The following is a 15,924-nucleotide window of genomic DNA, read 5'->3' on the forward strand; positions in this document are numbered from 1 at the left end:
AGAAATATCTGCTATTCAAATAACACTTTTCCAGTAATGTTTTGTTTGGCTTATAAATTTGTTCCAGTAAAGCCATATACTGTGTACAGTACGCCTCGAGTCTTCCTCTGAGTCTGTTCTGTTTACTAATATAGCATTTTTATTTTGCTTCTTTGACATGTGCGTTGTTTGAAAAGCAATGCTAATGCAGTTCACAGGGCTGTTGAGTTTAACAGTTCCCCGTGCGAGCTGCGTGTACTGATGAGCTGGGTTTATTCTTTATTCCTGCCTTCCTCTCGGGACCCGGGTACTTGTCTAACCCAATAGACTGACAGTGAGCAGACGGATACTGCGGCTGATGGTGAGACCACTGCCACCGAGGTTTGTACAGTCGCCGGCACCCGGCTATGGCAGGGGAGAGCGTTTTGCCTCGTCTCTTCCTGACCCTGGGCCTCGGGGCTAAACCGCATGTCTGCTACGGCAGTGCAGGATCCCTCCCTGCGCATGTGTGCATGTGCGTGCCTGCAAGCGGGAGAGCTTTGCTGGGAGAGTTGAGCTTCCAGTGCTCCCTATGGGTTCCTCTTGTCTCTGAGTTGGGTTTGGAAGCTGCAAGGCCTCTGCGTTGCGCAGTTAGTGGGGCAGTGGCGGTGTCACCCATGCCAGTGCTGCCTACCCGGGGGGTTGTGCTGGCCAGATCATGCCCTGGGGGTTTTTGTTCACTTCTTTGCTCCTATACTTTGAAGCCTGATTGGGAGAGTGGGGAAAAGACAATAAAAAGCAGTTTTCAAATGTACTGAATAGAGGTATTCTCACATTTTAAGTATCTAAGGTTTTTCTTTAACGTACTTTCACATAGCATCTTCACATATTGCCACTACTAGTCCAGGTACTCTTTTCAGAGGAAAAATGTACAAAGTTTATATTTTCCTTGCACTGAGAAGCCTCATATCCACAATATGGTACATAGATTGTGCAGGCAAATTCAACCCTATCTGACTTCACTGAAGTGCATATAATGCTTTCATAATTAATATGGTTGCAGCTGCAAACATGAGCTGAATTTTGTCTGACGTCTGCTAGAAGACAGTCTTACCACAAACACCACTCTAGGTTCTCAGAAGGATCTCATTAATATTTGAGACCGTTAAAATTATCGTCAAGGAAAAATTTTCTGTGTGACACGTCAGGACGATTCAGACTTGGCTGTAAATAGAATAAATTTGAACTGAGTTGTAAAGTAATCAACAGATTTTCCCATGAGTTATTTGTCTAATTAGAACTATATGAAATATTAACAATAAAATAGCAGCATGGGCATTAAAAGAATTCAAACAGTGCAACAACATAAAGTCTGTTGAGATGAGTCAGGAGTACAAAATGCTTTGAAGTGCTTCTTCCACTCCATAGCTTCTGAGCCCTGCAGAAAGTAAAACATAATCATAAAATTGTGACATTTAAAATGTTCAGTTTATTCCTCAAAAATTCATGTTAATATCCCTAGTTGCCGTCTTTATTTAGAGGAGAAGATACAGCGCATCTCAGTTTTTCTTACGGATACCTGATTTTCAAAATGTGTGGTATATCTGCCACCTGAAAATTGCACCCTTGGAAACAGGGCTGCTGAGGCAGTCCTTCAGGCACTGCTTTTGAAAACGTGCACTGAAGTGGACAGGATGTGTGCGCCATTCCAGATGATAGGTTCTGAAAGAATATATACAGGCTAAACGTGAAATAAAATAACAGAAATACAGAAAAGGACTATGGTTAAGGAAATAGCATTTTAAGCAAATAAAATGTGCTTCCTTCTTTAGAAAGCATTGCAGATTGTTTGCCCATGGTGAGTTTATGCAGAGCTTTGCTTGTGGCCCAGATTCTGGGATTATGGAATTCCAAAGCATTTGCTGTTGCTCTTCAGTCCTAGACTAGTCGTGACCTTGGTGAGAAGGTGCAACTGCTGCTCCATAAATAGAGATATATGAATGTGGAGGGTAGCAATATTTATAAAAGGAAAATGTTTAATACCCCTTTGATAATTAAAAAAAAAAAATTGAGAAGAGGATGTTTGCTCTGAATTAGGAAAATCGTGCAAACCCAGTGTGTCTACTCCTTCTCCTTAAACCCTTAATGAAGAGAAAATGGGATTTTAACCTAGTGTGTACCTCTCACCAATGTTCATAAAGCCTTTGTTCATACAAGTGGGTAAGGTGTTGTTTTCCAATCTTTCTCATGCTGGCAGTCGGATCAAGAGGAGGACGGAGATCTAAAGGCACAGGTACAGAAACAAAAGGTCTAGAAGTTGCTCAGGTATCAATGTTGGAGGTGTTTGCCTCTTTCAGCATGTTACTGTCGGTTCTCTGTGAAGAAATGTGTAGAAACAGCATTTTGTATCCTTTCAATACTGTGTCCCTTACCTTTCCCTTTCTTTTTCACTTCTTTCAGAATAGTCTGATTAAGCGAATACAGGGTGAAAATGTGTATGTCAAACATAGTAATCTTATGTTAGAGGTTGGTATTGGTATATACCAGTGCATGTACGTACATGTGTGTTAGTTTTAGTGGTAAACTGTGGATCTGCACTATGATGCATGAACTGTGTACTCCCACCTGCTAATAGATTATTTTTTTCTCTCAGATTATGATGACTCCTCTAACTTGTACTATCAATATCGATATATGCGTGTGCGTATATGTGTGTGCCTCCACGCGCATATGTATGTTTGTTTGGAGCCTCTTTATCAGGTGCAAATTACAGCGATATGGATAGGCTCTTTAAGAGTGTATTTAGACTCACTTGTACGAGATATGCTATGCTGTTCTCTTTCAAAATGCCACATTTTCACAGAGTGTTGTGTTAGTGCTGTGCTCCCTGGCTCCCTGAGCTGTTACTTCCCTCTATACTAACCAAGTTGTGTGTTTTGGCTCTAAAGTTTGGTTGGCTTAGGATGTATCACAAACTGCTCTATTCTTTTAAAACTGTCTAGGATCTAGACAAAACCCAGGAAGATCTGATGAAACATCAGACCAATATAAGCGAGTTGAAACGCACCTTCTTGGAAACCTCCACAGAAACGACTGTGTCTAATGAGTGGGAGAAGAGGCTTTCCACATCTCCCGTTCGGCTTGCAGCAAGGCAGGAGGATGCTCCTATGATTGAACCACTAGTGCCTGAAGAGGTCAGCGTGAGCTGAAAGGCTTCATTATGTATTTGTCTATGCATTTTTACTTATAGCAGCTCTCACTAGATTAGAGGCTGTAGTTAGAGGCCAACCCCTGCTTGCAGGCACTCCCTTTTTCTCAGGACACAGGCTCTAGCAGCAAAGACGGGAGGAAAAGCAGATACCCTAAATATATACATATATAAATATATGTGTATGTAGAGAATTAAATTCACTGGAAGCCGTGTGGCAGAACTGGGTCTCTTCGAGGGTGCAAAATACAGGCGTTGTTACAGGTTGGGTGAGCTTGAGGAAGTCCAGCCATGCATGAAAGAAACCATGAAAATGATGGAGAGAAAATTTAAACAATGCTGACTGGTTGGGAGCAGCAGTGTAGTGAGACGGGTGGGGGCTATGGTGCCAAGTGTGAAAGGAGCATACAGAGAAGGGGCAGAACTCTCAGTCTCTGAAGACAGAGAAGAAATAATGATGATAATTAGACCTTTTTGACCAGTTCCATAAGGGACCTGGTGGTTGCTGCAGTCTGCTGGATACTGTCATTGAAGACCCAGTGCAGATGGCTAAGTATCTGCATTTTCATGCAGTGTGTATGTGTGAAAAAATCTTGTTCACTGTGCAGTCTCCAAGTGCTTGGAAGAAACGTGCCCATTCAAAAGCTGCTGTTTACTTGATCTTCAGGTAGATAAAGACATGTAGGGGTAGTAAGGCAACATTTGTGTTGCAATAACATACATAGTCCAGTGTCTTGGCTTAAGTCCAGTGGAGCAAAAAGAAGCAAGCATGTGTGGTCTGCCTGAAAGTTAATTTTTTATTCTATTTTGAATGGATATCTGGTTTCTATCTCACAGGAATTATCTTTATGGGTACCTCTTGGTTTTAGCATTAAAGACCAATAAATGGTCATGAGATTTGTTTCTGTGCCCACAGCACTGATGTGATGTTGTCTGGAAAGTGTAAATTGAAAGAGTGCTCTGCTTTCTCACCTCAGAGGTTGGTGTTGCAGACCCACAACTCTGGGGAAGAGCATCCCTGGAGGCATGCAGATAGCAAGTGTCAGCTTCTCCTCACAGGGAGAGGGATGTCGCCAAGGAAAGGGCTCTCACCTCCTCCTCTACCACATTATACCCAGTGGCTGATGCAGGCACCAGACATGTATTAGTGTGGCCTTCAAGCTGGATTAAAATACCTTAAAAAGCAGGCTCAGTGCTCAAAGCTCCCATTTTGGGGGGAGCACAGAGGCATTTTAGTGGTTCTCCTGCTGCCTTGTTCAGGAATCATAACAGACCCTACAAACAGGTTAGTTTGATTGTAGTTGAAAATAAAGGCTTATCCTTCTAAAAAGTAAAATTGTAAGTACAATGAACAGGATGCATTTATTATAATACAGTTGTAAGGAACTGTTGGAAAGGGTGGCTAGCTGAGCCTGAACCAGAGGATTGCAGGGGAAACAAATTAAGGGCCACCTGTTGGTTTAATATCCTTATTACTTTAGGAATTTAATGAAAAGTTTAATTAAAACACACAAGAAGTAGAAAAGTATTACACAGCTATGTAGGCTTCACCCTGAGGAAACAGATCTGAATTTATCCATTCATTTGGAAAGGAAAGGACAAGAATTATCTGGTATCTCTTCTCTTGTTAGTAGAAGATGACTTGTTCAAAAGCAATATCCAGTTACTTAGATGCATGTATACCTTACATGTATCCAAATAGTCTACATGTGTTTCACAGAATCTCATCCAAAGGTATTTCTGTGGAAAATTAAGAGCAGACTGGCGCTATTAGAGCCTAACTCTGAGGTGACTTCTGCTGTAGGTAACATTTGGCTATTCCTTTGGTCCCAGTAAGTGAGATGGTTTCAGTTCACATGAGAGGGGATTTTTTTCAGGAAAAAAGCTGAAACCATCCATAGCTCAAAATCAGCACCTTGATGTCTACTAAGAAATGCAGAGGCAGTCAAGATAGTATACTGCCTTCTGATAGTCGAAGTTACACATTTCATTTAGCATATCCACTTTAAAATGTGTTCAGTGTTCAGTGCTGTTACCTGTAGTTCCTCCTTATAATAAAACAAGAACAGAAGAGAAAATATGTCTTTTCAAAATGTGATCTTTGAGCATGTGGCACCTGAGTGTTTGGTCAAGTGTGACTTTAAGCCTGGCTAGTCACCACCAGGTTTCTTAGAATGGATGGGGAGATACTTTGGTTTTCCTTAACAATGGAAAATATGGTTTAAATACCTTCCATGATGGTGGTCAGATAGCTGTAGAATATGAGAGCCATCATATTGACAAAGTCCTTGACAGTGTTTAACCTGACCTGGATTGGGTGAAACCAACATTTTAGGAATAAAGGAGATTTGCATCTCATCACAGTCAGAGAGTTGAGCCATTTATCCCTTTCTATTTTCATATTTCTCTTTAAATTTCTATCTTTCCTCTTGTGTATATGTACCCTTTTATCACGCCAGTCATAGGACTTCCATTTGCATATCTATTAAATATAGTAGTTACTGAAGTCACATGAAAGGGTTTGTCAAGAGGCCCATTTTGCTCTGCAGGGGCTTGCTTTCTCTGGCCAAATGACAACAGTGGCCAGCCCAGAAGGTAGACTCAGAAGCCCTGGGAAATTGAGTCTTACCAACATTTAAAATTTTCCCAGTTGTCCAAGATGGAGAGATTCTCATAGCACTGGGAAAGCGCTGATGGGATAAAAGTGAGGAGATTTCGGTGTCACACTACAGGATGATAGAAAAACAGTTAGCTCCCTCTAGGAAAGGCGCTTCTTAGACTTTTAATGCCAGCATGGAAAAAAGGAGAGCTGAAATCTTTGCTGGGCATACCTTCTGCCTGTTTCAGCAGAGAGGGCTGCAAACTCAGGAGAGAGCCTTGCCCAGAGTGAAGGTGGAGGGGCCTGTTCTGGGCTGTTGGTGGAAGCTGTGTAAGCTGGCATCAGTCTCAGTTAAATTTTAAACTGTTTAATCAGTTTAAAAGTTAAATTAAAGAATAATATGAAATGAAACAAACTCAGTGCACCCACACCTGGTGTTGCTCAGTTTAGTGGGTTTTGGTCTACACTTGTGCATACCATTTGTATATTCATGTTTCCTTTGCATTCACCATAGAGAGACACTGATTTCACTTCTTACTGGAAACCTCTGTGCTGTAAAATGATTCCCTTTAGTTCTGTTTCCTAATTTTCCATGTGATTAATAATTTGTAGAGTGGAGAAATATGAGCTACTGTAAAATATAGTGGACTTTATACCCTTCATTTACTAAAATCATTTATTCCCCTGACATTAGACCAAAGAAGAAACAGAAAAATCAGAAAAACTCATATTTTTGCAGAAGGGAGGTACTACATTCCTTGAAATGCAGGTAAAAACAAACAATACTTCATTGAAATGCAGTCAGAAAGGATGGCAATGATTTATTATTTTATTATCTTTTTTCCTTTCCAAGCCCTCCCTTTTAATATTTTTTTTTATTATTATAATTTCATAATTTTCAGATAGGGATATAATCTGGAGGCCAAATTCTGAGGAATGGGTCTTCTCCAGAGCCTGTGGTTTCCTAATGGAGACTGATTTCTCTGCTAGTTAGAAATCTTCTTGCACGGTGCTGTTTGGATGCTGTTTGCAGTTTGCATGCATTTCCAGCATAAACCTCACTGAGAACGTTACGGTGAATGGGGCACTTCTGTCACGAGAATGAGTTTCCTTTATATTGTCAAGTGAATTTAGATTATGCTGAGTGATGGTGAACTTTATATTTTTATTGGTTTTTCTATTAGCCAAGTGTGATAGAGAAGAAGCTGCAGGAAGGAGAATCTGCTGGCACTTTGGTTACTTCTCATCAAATCATTATCCAGAAAAGTATCCCATCATCCCTAGAGGTTATTTTTAATTCATTCGATTTTAAACTACATAATTTGCTTAGTTAAATACAGAAGTTGTGGTCTTAAAGTAAAATAACTGGATGCTGATTGCACAGTCAAAGCAAAGCACATAGCGCATTTGCATGAGGAGGAAAAAAGATGCTGCAATTAAGTTTCATTCAGAATTTGTAGTAGTATGCTTAGTTTATACAGTTTGCTGTGTTGTGCTTCTCCATTTAAACGGTCCTGAAGGGCGTTGATGTTCTTCTAAGGAAAACAAGGAAATTCAGTACAGGCTACGTACAAAAGCGTACTATTCTAAAACGTCATTAACAGCATGTTTGTAACAACTGGGGTACAGTTGAATGGGCTTATTTGCCCTATTTTTGTAATTTGTTTTTGACTGTAGCTTTGTGAACCACTGCAATGTGTGATTTTTAACCCCATCTTGATCCCAATCACCATTATAATTATGTGCTGACATGCTATTTTGCTTCAAACAAATACAGAAATAGTGTGGCAAAAGTAATATTTTTGTGTCCATGTCATATGGACCTCTGAAGAGAGAGAATATGCAAAGAAATCGTATTTTGCCTAAGGTGATTCTGTTTATTAGCTTGATAACTGCTCTAAGAGGTACAATGCTAAAAGTTACTATATGCTTTCAGAAGAAGCAACGTGATTTCTTAAAAGTCTTCATAATTTAGTGCTCCTGAAGTACAGATAAACCTTCAGATATTCTAATTTAGCTTTTATTCTCAAATATAGGGCACTGAGGATTGGGTTATTATAGACAAAATACCCTCTGAGGTAGTTGATGGTGAATCGGAAAAAAATCTGGCATACAAAGTAGTGACTGTGAGCAGTAAAGCTGCCTTTCCACCTGAGATATTAAAATCCAGTACCGTTCTAATGCAGAGCTTTGAGGACTTGGAAAGTGAAATACAATCCAATGAGGAGAATAAGCAGAAAATGTTCACCCTAGGAAAGTCCTATGATACCGTATCTGGGAAAATTGTAACCATGACAAGTAAAGCTAAAGAGAGCGAGAAAGCAGTACAGCCTTCAGTAGAAACTTTGCAAAAAATGGAAAGGCAAGTGCAAGAATCTGTGAAAATCGTTCCAATAGTGGCCAAGTATGAAATCCTCAAGCCTGTCGCTGATGAGAATGCCAGGCGGGGATCCGATGTGCAGAGCACAAGAAGGAAGCTGTCTGACTCTCTGACACCCATAAAGGAAGCAGAATCTCAGTTGCAAAGTCCTGAAGAGGAGAGTTTGAAAAAAACACTGAGGATGGACCAGGATTTGCAGTTACTTGGTACACTGGAAAGCTTACAGCTTGGCAAAGCAGAAAAGCATCTTGGCGGAGAAGCTGTAAAAGCAGGGGCGTTTGCCCGGACAGATAAGAGCCTGTCTGAGTGGAGATATTCCAGAGAACAGCCATTTACCATTGCTACTGCTCACTATGTTACTGAGTCGTCTGCATCAAAAGTAGTGGTAACAAGTGGCTTTCACTTCATGCCACGATTTAAAGATAAAAGCATGACTTCTTTTAGGCAATCCCTTCACACCACCCTAGCTTTTGGTTCTCTTGCTGCCTGGCTTTATGTTGACAGCAGCCAACCCAGCTTATTTGTTTTCTCTCATACTTTGACTCCAACTCACAGTCTGAAGCAGACATTATATAAGGCTTTCAACCCTCCTGGTTTATGTACTGAAATTAAGTATTGCTGCTGTGGCTTGTTAATAAAAGGAAAAAAAAAAAAAAGGTTTGCTTGAACCAGCAAAATGCCAATGCTAACAACTACGCTTTGTAACTATTGCTTACTACAGCCATTGTGAATTCGCTCTGATTTATTTTCCCATTCTTTTCTTGTTTCCAACCTCTCCTTGCCTCTGCAACCTTTTCTCCTTTTCCTCCGTCTCCGCCTCTGGTTTTGGCAATTAATATGTCTGTGCATATGCATCTGCCTTTTTTTCTGTGTATGACTCTACATTTCTTTGTCTATTTAGACTAAACAGTCCACCACTGAAAAAACCTTGGATGGTTCAGATATCTTCACTTTAATAGAGTCCGCCAGAAAACCGACTGAGTTCATAGGAGGGGTTACTTCTTCTTCCCATAGCTGGGCTCAGGTGGCTGCTTGATTCCCTCCATCGGTGTCATAACCACACAGCAATTGCTTTTGCTTTTCTCTTGTTTTGTGGTTTTTTTTGCACAATATGGAACTGTATAACTAGTGCATGTATTCATGTGTGTTTTCCTTTATTACGATGGACCACCAACAGAAACTTCACCAAAAAGGGGAAAAAAAAAAAAAAAGCAACAACCAGGTTTTCTTTCATTTCATTTTATTTTGGTCATTTTGTGGGGTGCTATATTTTGCCTTTGTAAAACTCACACAAAAATACCAAGGGGGAGAACACCAACATCAAAATTTCTCTTCACTTCTAAAAATTTTGATTCTTGCTTTGTTTTCCATTTCTGCTATACTAATAACATCCTGAGAACAAAAATCTATGCAATGTGAGAGAAATAACTTGGCAAAATATAATGCCCATTTTTCAAAATTTATGTTCACAGTACATTAAGCTTGGGAGCTACTGCAAATCAAATAGTATTGTCTGCTTCTGATGCTGAGGGTTTTTTCCTCCTTCCCTGCAGAGAATAGACACGACAACGTCTCAGGAAATAACTTCCAGTGACACGAAGCAAGCAGTTCAGCCGGATCAGGATACAGTGCAGAAGGTTGTACAGGAGACTGTAGTTGTCAAGGAGAGACATGGGATGGAGGTGCATGCAGGCGGGGATCCTGCTAAAATGGCCGGACTTACGCTGGATGCCCAGGCTGAGGCAGCATCGGCGGTGGCTGCTGGCGTGAAAGGGAAGGAGGGCTCTGCTGGGACTGAGGGGGCGAAGGAGGAAAAAAGGGAGGAGGCTGGGAAAGCCCTGACCAAACAGGAAGGAGCCGCTGCCACTGCTTCGTGTGAGCAGGTGGAGGAGCACAGAACAACAGTCCAGCTTTCAGAGTCTTTGGAAAGAAAACCTCATTTTGAGGTAACTTGTTGTTAAATTGGTCATGTCTGTGCTGAACTGTGAATGTAGGCAATAGTGGGCTAAGTTAACTCCTGTCATTAAAAGTGTGCCCAGCTTGTATGATTGCACTTTTACAGCAAGCAGGTTTTTTTCTCCTCTTATTTCCTCCTTGCATGTCACCTGCAAGGCTTGCTGCTGGTTTCCATCATTAGCAAAATGCCATGCATGTTTTACTTGAAACTGCTTTCCATGCTACAGAGAAATACCAAATTTCATGGCATTTTACACAACAGATAACAAGATCAGGTGGCATTCTGTTTGGGAAAGTCCATCAAGGTTGGCAAAGTTCACATGTCCTCAAAGACAGGAAATAGATTGGTTTTTTCCATGCTTGGTTCAATTATAAATAAGTGTACTGTGTCTTAAACAGACCAGGTTCCTTATCTTAGCCCCATTAGTAGAATTCAAGAGCTGTTTTGTACAGTGTTTTTTCCCAAGAGATGAAACGACTAAGCCTGGGCAGAATTCATTCTCTTGTCATTTTAAGAAAATGTAGAATCACAGATTCTCAGAACAGTTGAGGCTGGGAGGGCCCTCTGGAGGTCATCTGCTCCAATCCCCTGATCAGGCAAGTACATCCAGAGTGAGTTGCTGCCCAGGACCATGTCCAGAGAGCTTCCTCTGAGTATCTTCAAGGAAGGACACTCCACAGTATCCTTGGGCAACCTGTGCCAGTGTTCAGTCACTCCCACAGTGAAAAAGTGTTTCCTGATGTTCACAGGGAACCTTTTGTTTTTCAAGTTGTGACCCTTGCTTCCTGTATCATTGTATTATTGTATTATTTAGAACATTTTGGACTTTGTTTTTGTAAAATCCAGGGAAGTGCTAAATGTCACCACCATTATACACATGAATGTACTGCTGTAATGAAAATAATTTTCTCCTTTTTTTTTTTTTTTTTTTTTTTTTGTTAAATGCAGAGAACTTTTTAGTTATTGTTTCTTTGCCCCAAGTGAAAAAAAAAAATTGTGGTAGAGAAATTCATAAGCCTAGCTAAATGTTCCAATTCCCTCTTTTTTGTTCATGCAGTCACCAGTTGTGAAGACTGAGACTATAAGTTTCAGCAGTATTCCCGCTGGTGGGGAAACCCTTGAAATTTCAACAAAGGAAGTGCCAGTAGTCCATACAGAAACAAAAACCATTACATATGAGTCTTCTCAGGTAAGAAATTCTGAAAAAGACAGCGTCTAATTTAACATGGCTTTAAGGAACCCATTTCTTCACTCGTCTTTAAGTGGATTTATTAGTTTAAACTTTTCTAAGTTGTTCAAGTATTAAATGTTAGCATGAGGAGCAAGTACAGTAGAATACCTTACCAGAGGGTCATTCTCACATCATGATGTTGGGCCTTTTGAGAACATTGATGAAAGTGCAGATTTAAAAGCACCATCCTCTCATCTCTGCTTCCAGAGGGGAAGGACAGCCTCCAGATGCACAGAGAAATACTGACATGTGGTCGCCCTAATAGCAGTTGTCCCCTACCATAAGATACCCACTTTATGAAGAATTGTAGAATTTTAATGGCCCAGTTCTTGTCTCCCTGTGCTCAAGAGCATTTTTTCAGTGACTGCTTTCCTCTTCTGGTTTCTAGGTGGATTGCGGTGCTGACTCTGAACCAGGTGTATTGATGAGTGCACAAACTATCACATCTGAAACCACCAGCACTACAACTACTACACATATCACCAAAGTGAGTCCTCAGAAAACAGGGAGTTCCTTTTTCACCAGGGTGTATGCTATCTTAGCTTTGGTTCTATGATTTATTTCAAAAAGAAAACACATTCAGATACTCTCTTGACAAAACGTTGTACATTTACCATCCTTGTCTTTATTCACCTGTCTTTGGCTATGCTGAGTTGATTAACACACATCCAATGACTTCACATGAATCTTAAACATTTTGGGTATGTCTATGAAAGTACAAAACCTTGCTGTACAGAGACACTTGATTTAGCTGCAAATATTACCTGGAACTGGGAAGAGTGTTGCCATCATATGGTAACCTGGAAGGAAAAACTTGTCTGAACATGGGGCTCCATTGCCATTACTGTGCCTTTCAGCCCTGAGATATTAGCACTGCAGGGTGTTGAAAGCACATAGTGAATCTATATCCTGTAGCCATAACAGGACATTCAGTCAGCTCCAACACTGTGTTTCTGGGTGGTTCCCTGAGGAACTTGCCCACAGCCAGACCAAAAGCTCATCTGCACAGACAAACCATGCGGTGTCTTCCAGGTTCTAAGGCAGCATTTAAGTAACAGTTCCTCCCTAAGCAGAAACCCTCTTAGTGCTATGACAGCTCTTCTACCAATATTCACTGAGAACAGGATTTCATCTTTCTGCAGTGAAGTTCCCCCATTAGTAGAAGAGCCATACAAAGGCCATACCCCTATGCCATTCTGAAGCAAGCAGTTGGACTTAAATAGGTCTGAATATGGGCTGTCTGTATTCCCATTCTGTTTTTCATGGGAAGAGTTTGTCATTTTTGACATACAGACATCTCTTTTGATGCATGTGCAGATTAACTAGAATTATAAAATTTCCTGTGTTGGAAGGACATCTGGAGTCCATTAGTCCATTCAAAGCATTCAGGCCAACTCCAGAGCTCTCACTTGCAGTCCAGGGTTGTCACCTCTGTGCAAACTGTTTGAGCCATTTCAGTCCAGTCATGAGAGAATCCCTGCACTGATCATTCTGGGGACGAGTAGCAGCACTCCAAAGTAAGTTACTGATACGCATTTTTGTCCCCCCCATCTAGACTGTGAAAGGAGGCATCTCAGAGACAAGAATTGAAAAACGAATAGTCATCACAGGAGATGCAGATATTGATCATGATCAGGTAAAATCTACAAACTGCTAAAAAGGCTACCCTGAAGACTGCCAAAAACAACATTTCTAAACATTCCTTCGACAGATATTATTCATACTAGCATGCCTTAAATTAAGCTGGAATAGTAGTTAAATCAGTGATGGTATATTTCATATTTTAATCATTTTCCTCATTTGTAAATTGTGTAATATGTCATGAATCTCTCCACCTTGCTACTGATCATGCATGTTCCACCTCCTTTTTGTTTTTGCCCTTCTGTGGTTTCCTTGGGATAGGCGCTGGCTCAGGCAATTAAAGAAGCCAAAGAGCAGCACCCTGACATGTCAGTGACCAAAGTAGTGGTACATAAAGAGACAGAAATCACACCAGAAGATGGGGAGGATTGACCACAGGTAAGAGGACCAGATGATTTTCCTAGGCATTTACTGAGCTGGCATGTTGCAGATGTTGTTTTCCTACCATATTTCACCTTTAACTCTTCACTTTCTCTCGCTGGCATTTTCAAGTTGCTGGTTATCAGTTCTGATATTTGAAAATAAACCACATTGGCTCTAGACATCTGTCTTCATTAAACAGTGCCAGCTGGAGAAACTACTAATTTGCTTTCGTTGGCTTTCTGAAAAGTCCTCATTGTCCATGCTTTGTTATAGTCTAATTTTCTACTTCTGAAGTCATAAAAAAATCTGTTGTCTGCTTTTGTGTCATTTAAGAACAAAACCAATTTGTTCTTAAAGGTGTGCATTTTGGTTTTAAAATGCCAAGGGAAAAACCTACAGCTGCTTTTTAAATGTTTTGTGCAGATATGTTAAAAGTTATGCTTCAATTCCCAACTTGCAAAGATATGGTCCAACTCGCTTTTAAACGCAGTGAATTAGTTTGTTGGTATTTGGGTGTCTTGGCTTTCTTGTACTTGAAAGAACATTTAATGTTTTAAAGCAGCATTGTTTATCAGGATGAGATGATAATGCAGCTTTCCTTGCGTCTAGCTTTCCTTCAGTAAAGGCATGCTCTCCAATAGTGGCTGGCTAAACAGACGCCTCAATATTCCTGTATTTATTCTGTGTGCAGAAACATGTCATGCATACTAACCCGCTATGCAAAAACTCCTAATGCCAGCACCATTGCACAAATTGCTTTGAATGCTGTATGCAGAAGGGGAAGAAAAAGCTGCTTGTCAGATTTGTTGAATCGATAGCAGCATTTTATTCTTAAAACAATGTGTATTCCCTAGCACTTGGTGTAAGTAACAGAGTGTAATGCACAGCACCTTTTGAAGCTCTTTGGCTCTCCTGCTTTTGGATATGCAGACCCTAAAGAAAACTGAATTTCAGTGTCAGTTATTTATTTGGAAGATGGAACCAGTCACTAAGGAGTGAGTAGCTGTGATTCTTGTGGTATTCTGCTAATTGTTTCAGAGACAGCTCAATGTGGCTTGCTTAAAAGTCTATTGATGTCACTAATTCTTTCTGTTGGCATCAGTGGACTTTGGATTTGGTCCAAGTTGCTTATATGGGGATGATGCCATTTTCAAACAGCTTTTCTTATACGAACAAATTGACAAAATCTCTTTTGCAAGAGAGTAGTTGCTTTGAGTAATTAACTCAGTTTTCTTTTCTGCAGGAATAACCTAGAAATGCATATGAATCCAGACATGCATACCAGTAGGAATACGAGAGCCTATACGGAGTCTCAGTTCCAACCTGACTGACTTGTATCTGTCTATGGAAAATTTCAGTACAGAAGAATTGATCTTGACCGTTAATAAAGAAACTGGCAGAGATACCTTCCCATAGAAAGCAATCTGAATCAGCAGCAGTTAAACAATATTGCATGAAGCAACAATAAAATTACAGAAAAGCAGCATTTTTAATTTTCTTAAAATGTCTAAGTTTTCAGCTTTACCTGCACGTTCATAAACAATATAAACAGTGATCTCATGTAACACATAAACAGTTCATGCCTTTCACAGTTTCTGAAAGTCTAAACAAATTAAAATTTGTTAGGTGGCAAGCCTTTTGTTTACAGATACTGTAAATGAAGATTACCCCCAAAATGCTAGAAGCTGTATAGGTACTGTGTATAATGTTTTACCACACATTAGATGTGCCAATAACACAGTTTATTCAGTAAACAACTTGAATCTTATATTTGTTTCATCTGGTTTTATTACTGCCCGATAAACAATGATGAATCTTTACTCTTATCCAAACATATAAATGCTTACAAAGTGTGCTTTGTATACCTGACTGAATACCTTATGAGGTAGTAATGATTTTAGTATATTAACTTTAATAATTTTTGTCAGCATTGTTCAGAGTCAGCTTCCAGTCACCCTTCACAGATCCTAACCTTGTAAATTATATGTAGTTATTTTGGAGAAAAAAAAAAAAAATCTGTATTTTACTTAGTTTGCAGCTTTAGAAAATTATTAATCTGAAATAACCGTGATGGTTTTCTATTGATTTCCCTTTTGTTCTCAGAGGAAAAAAAAAAAATCTGTTTGAGAATCTGGTCAGCATTTACTATCTAGTTCTGAGTCAAGCCTTAACCTGTACAGAACGTCCACTGAAAACTCGCTAGTGTCCAGCTCTAATACCCACGGAAGGGATAGCGTCCATTACACTGTCAGCTGCATCACAACACATGGTGAATGTATGTTTCTGCATAGTGAAATAAAAGTGGTAAATGCATATGAAATCGTATTGTTCTGTGTCTAAAAGCACCTAGTGGTTTTTAGTATTCAAAACATCAAAATGTTGTTTGTAAGACACCACAGGTTTTACTCGTGCACAGTAGATGTGTTTTGTCTTTAGTGGCTGACACTGCACTGTGCAGACAGTGGGAATTAGCAGAGAATCCAAAGGGATTACAGTGTTCACCTTTGGGCATATGATGTTTGCAAAGGAAAAGGACTGTTGGGTTTCTTCTGTTTTCTCTGGTTGTGTAACATTTCACCGAAGCTAA

General features: G+C 40.0%; 1 protein-coding gene across 20 annotated transcripts in view; it reads left to right on the forward strand.

The window, feature by feature from the left end:
• EPB41L3 (erythrocyte membrane protein band 4.1 like 3) overlaps nt 1-15,105 on the forward strand; it is a 134,002-nt gene extending 118,897 nt beyond the window's left edge. For 3 of the 20 annotated variants that reach the window (XM_058832137.1, XM_058832135.1, XM_058832139.1), the window contains exons 13-24: nt 2,419-2,484; nt 2,961-3,152; nt 6,460-6,534; nt 6,950-7,051; nt 7,802-8,530; nt 9,047-9,169; nt 9,699-10,091; nt 11,160-11,291; nt 11,722-11,820; nt 12,889-12,969; nt 13,236-13,352; nt 14,581-15,105. In XM_058832137.1, the coding sequence (XP_058688120.1) occupies nt 2,419-2,484; nt 2,961-3,152; nt 6,460-6,534; nt 6,950-7,051; nt 7,802-8,530; nt 9,047-9,169; nt 9,699-10,091; nt 11,160-11,291; nt 11,722-11,820; nt 12,889-12,969; nt 13,236-13,346 (2,103 nt within the window). In that variant the 3' untranslated portion in view covers nt 13,347-13,352; nt 14,581-15,105. The remainder of the gene's footprint in view (nt 1-2,418; nt 2,485-2,960; nt 3,153-6,459; nt 6,535-6,949; nt 7,052-7,801; nt 8,531-9,046; nt 9,170-9,698; nt 10,092-11,159; nt 11,292-11,721; nt 11,821-12,888; nt 12,970-13,235; nt 13,353-14,580) is intronic. The other 17 variants (XM_058832148.1, XM_058832154.1, XM_058832151.1 and 14 more) reach the window with 14 other exon arrangements.
• The last annotated feature ends 819 nt before the right edge of the window (nt 15,106-15,924 follow it).

Source organism: Poecile atricapillus, chromosome 2 (genome assembly GCF_030490865.1).
Source record: "Poecile atricapillus isolate bPoeAtr1 chromosome 2, bPoeAtr1.hap1, whole genome shotgun sequence".
In the NCBI taxonomy this organism is placed as follows: Eukaryota; Metazoa; Chordata; class Aves; order Passeriformes; family Paridae; genus Poecile; species Poecile atricapillus.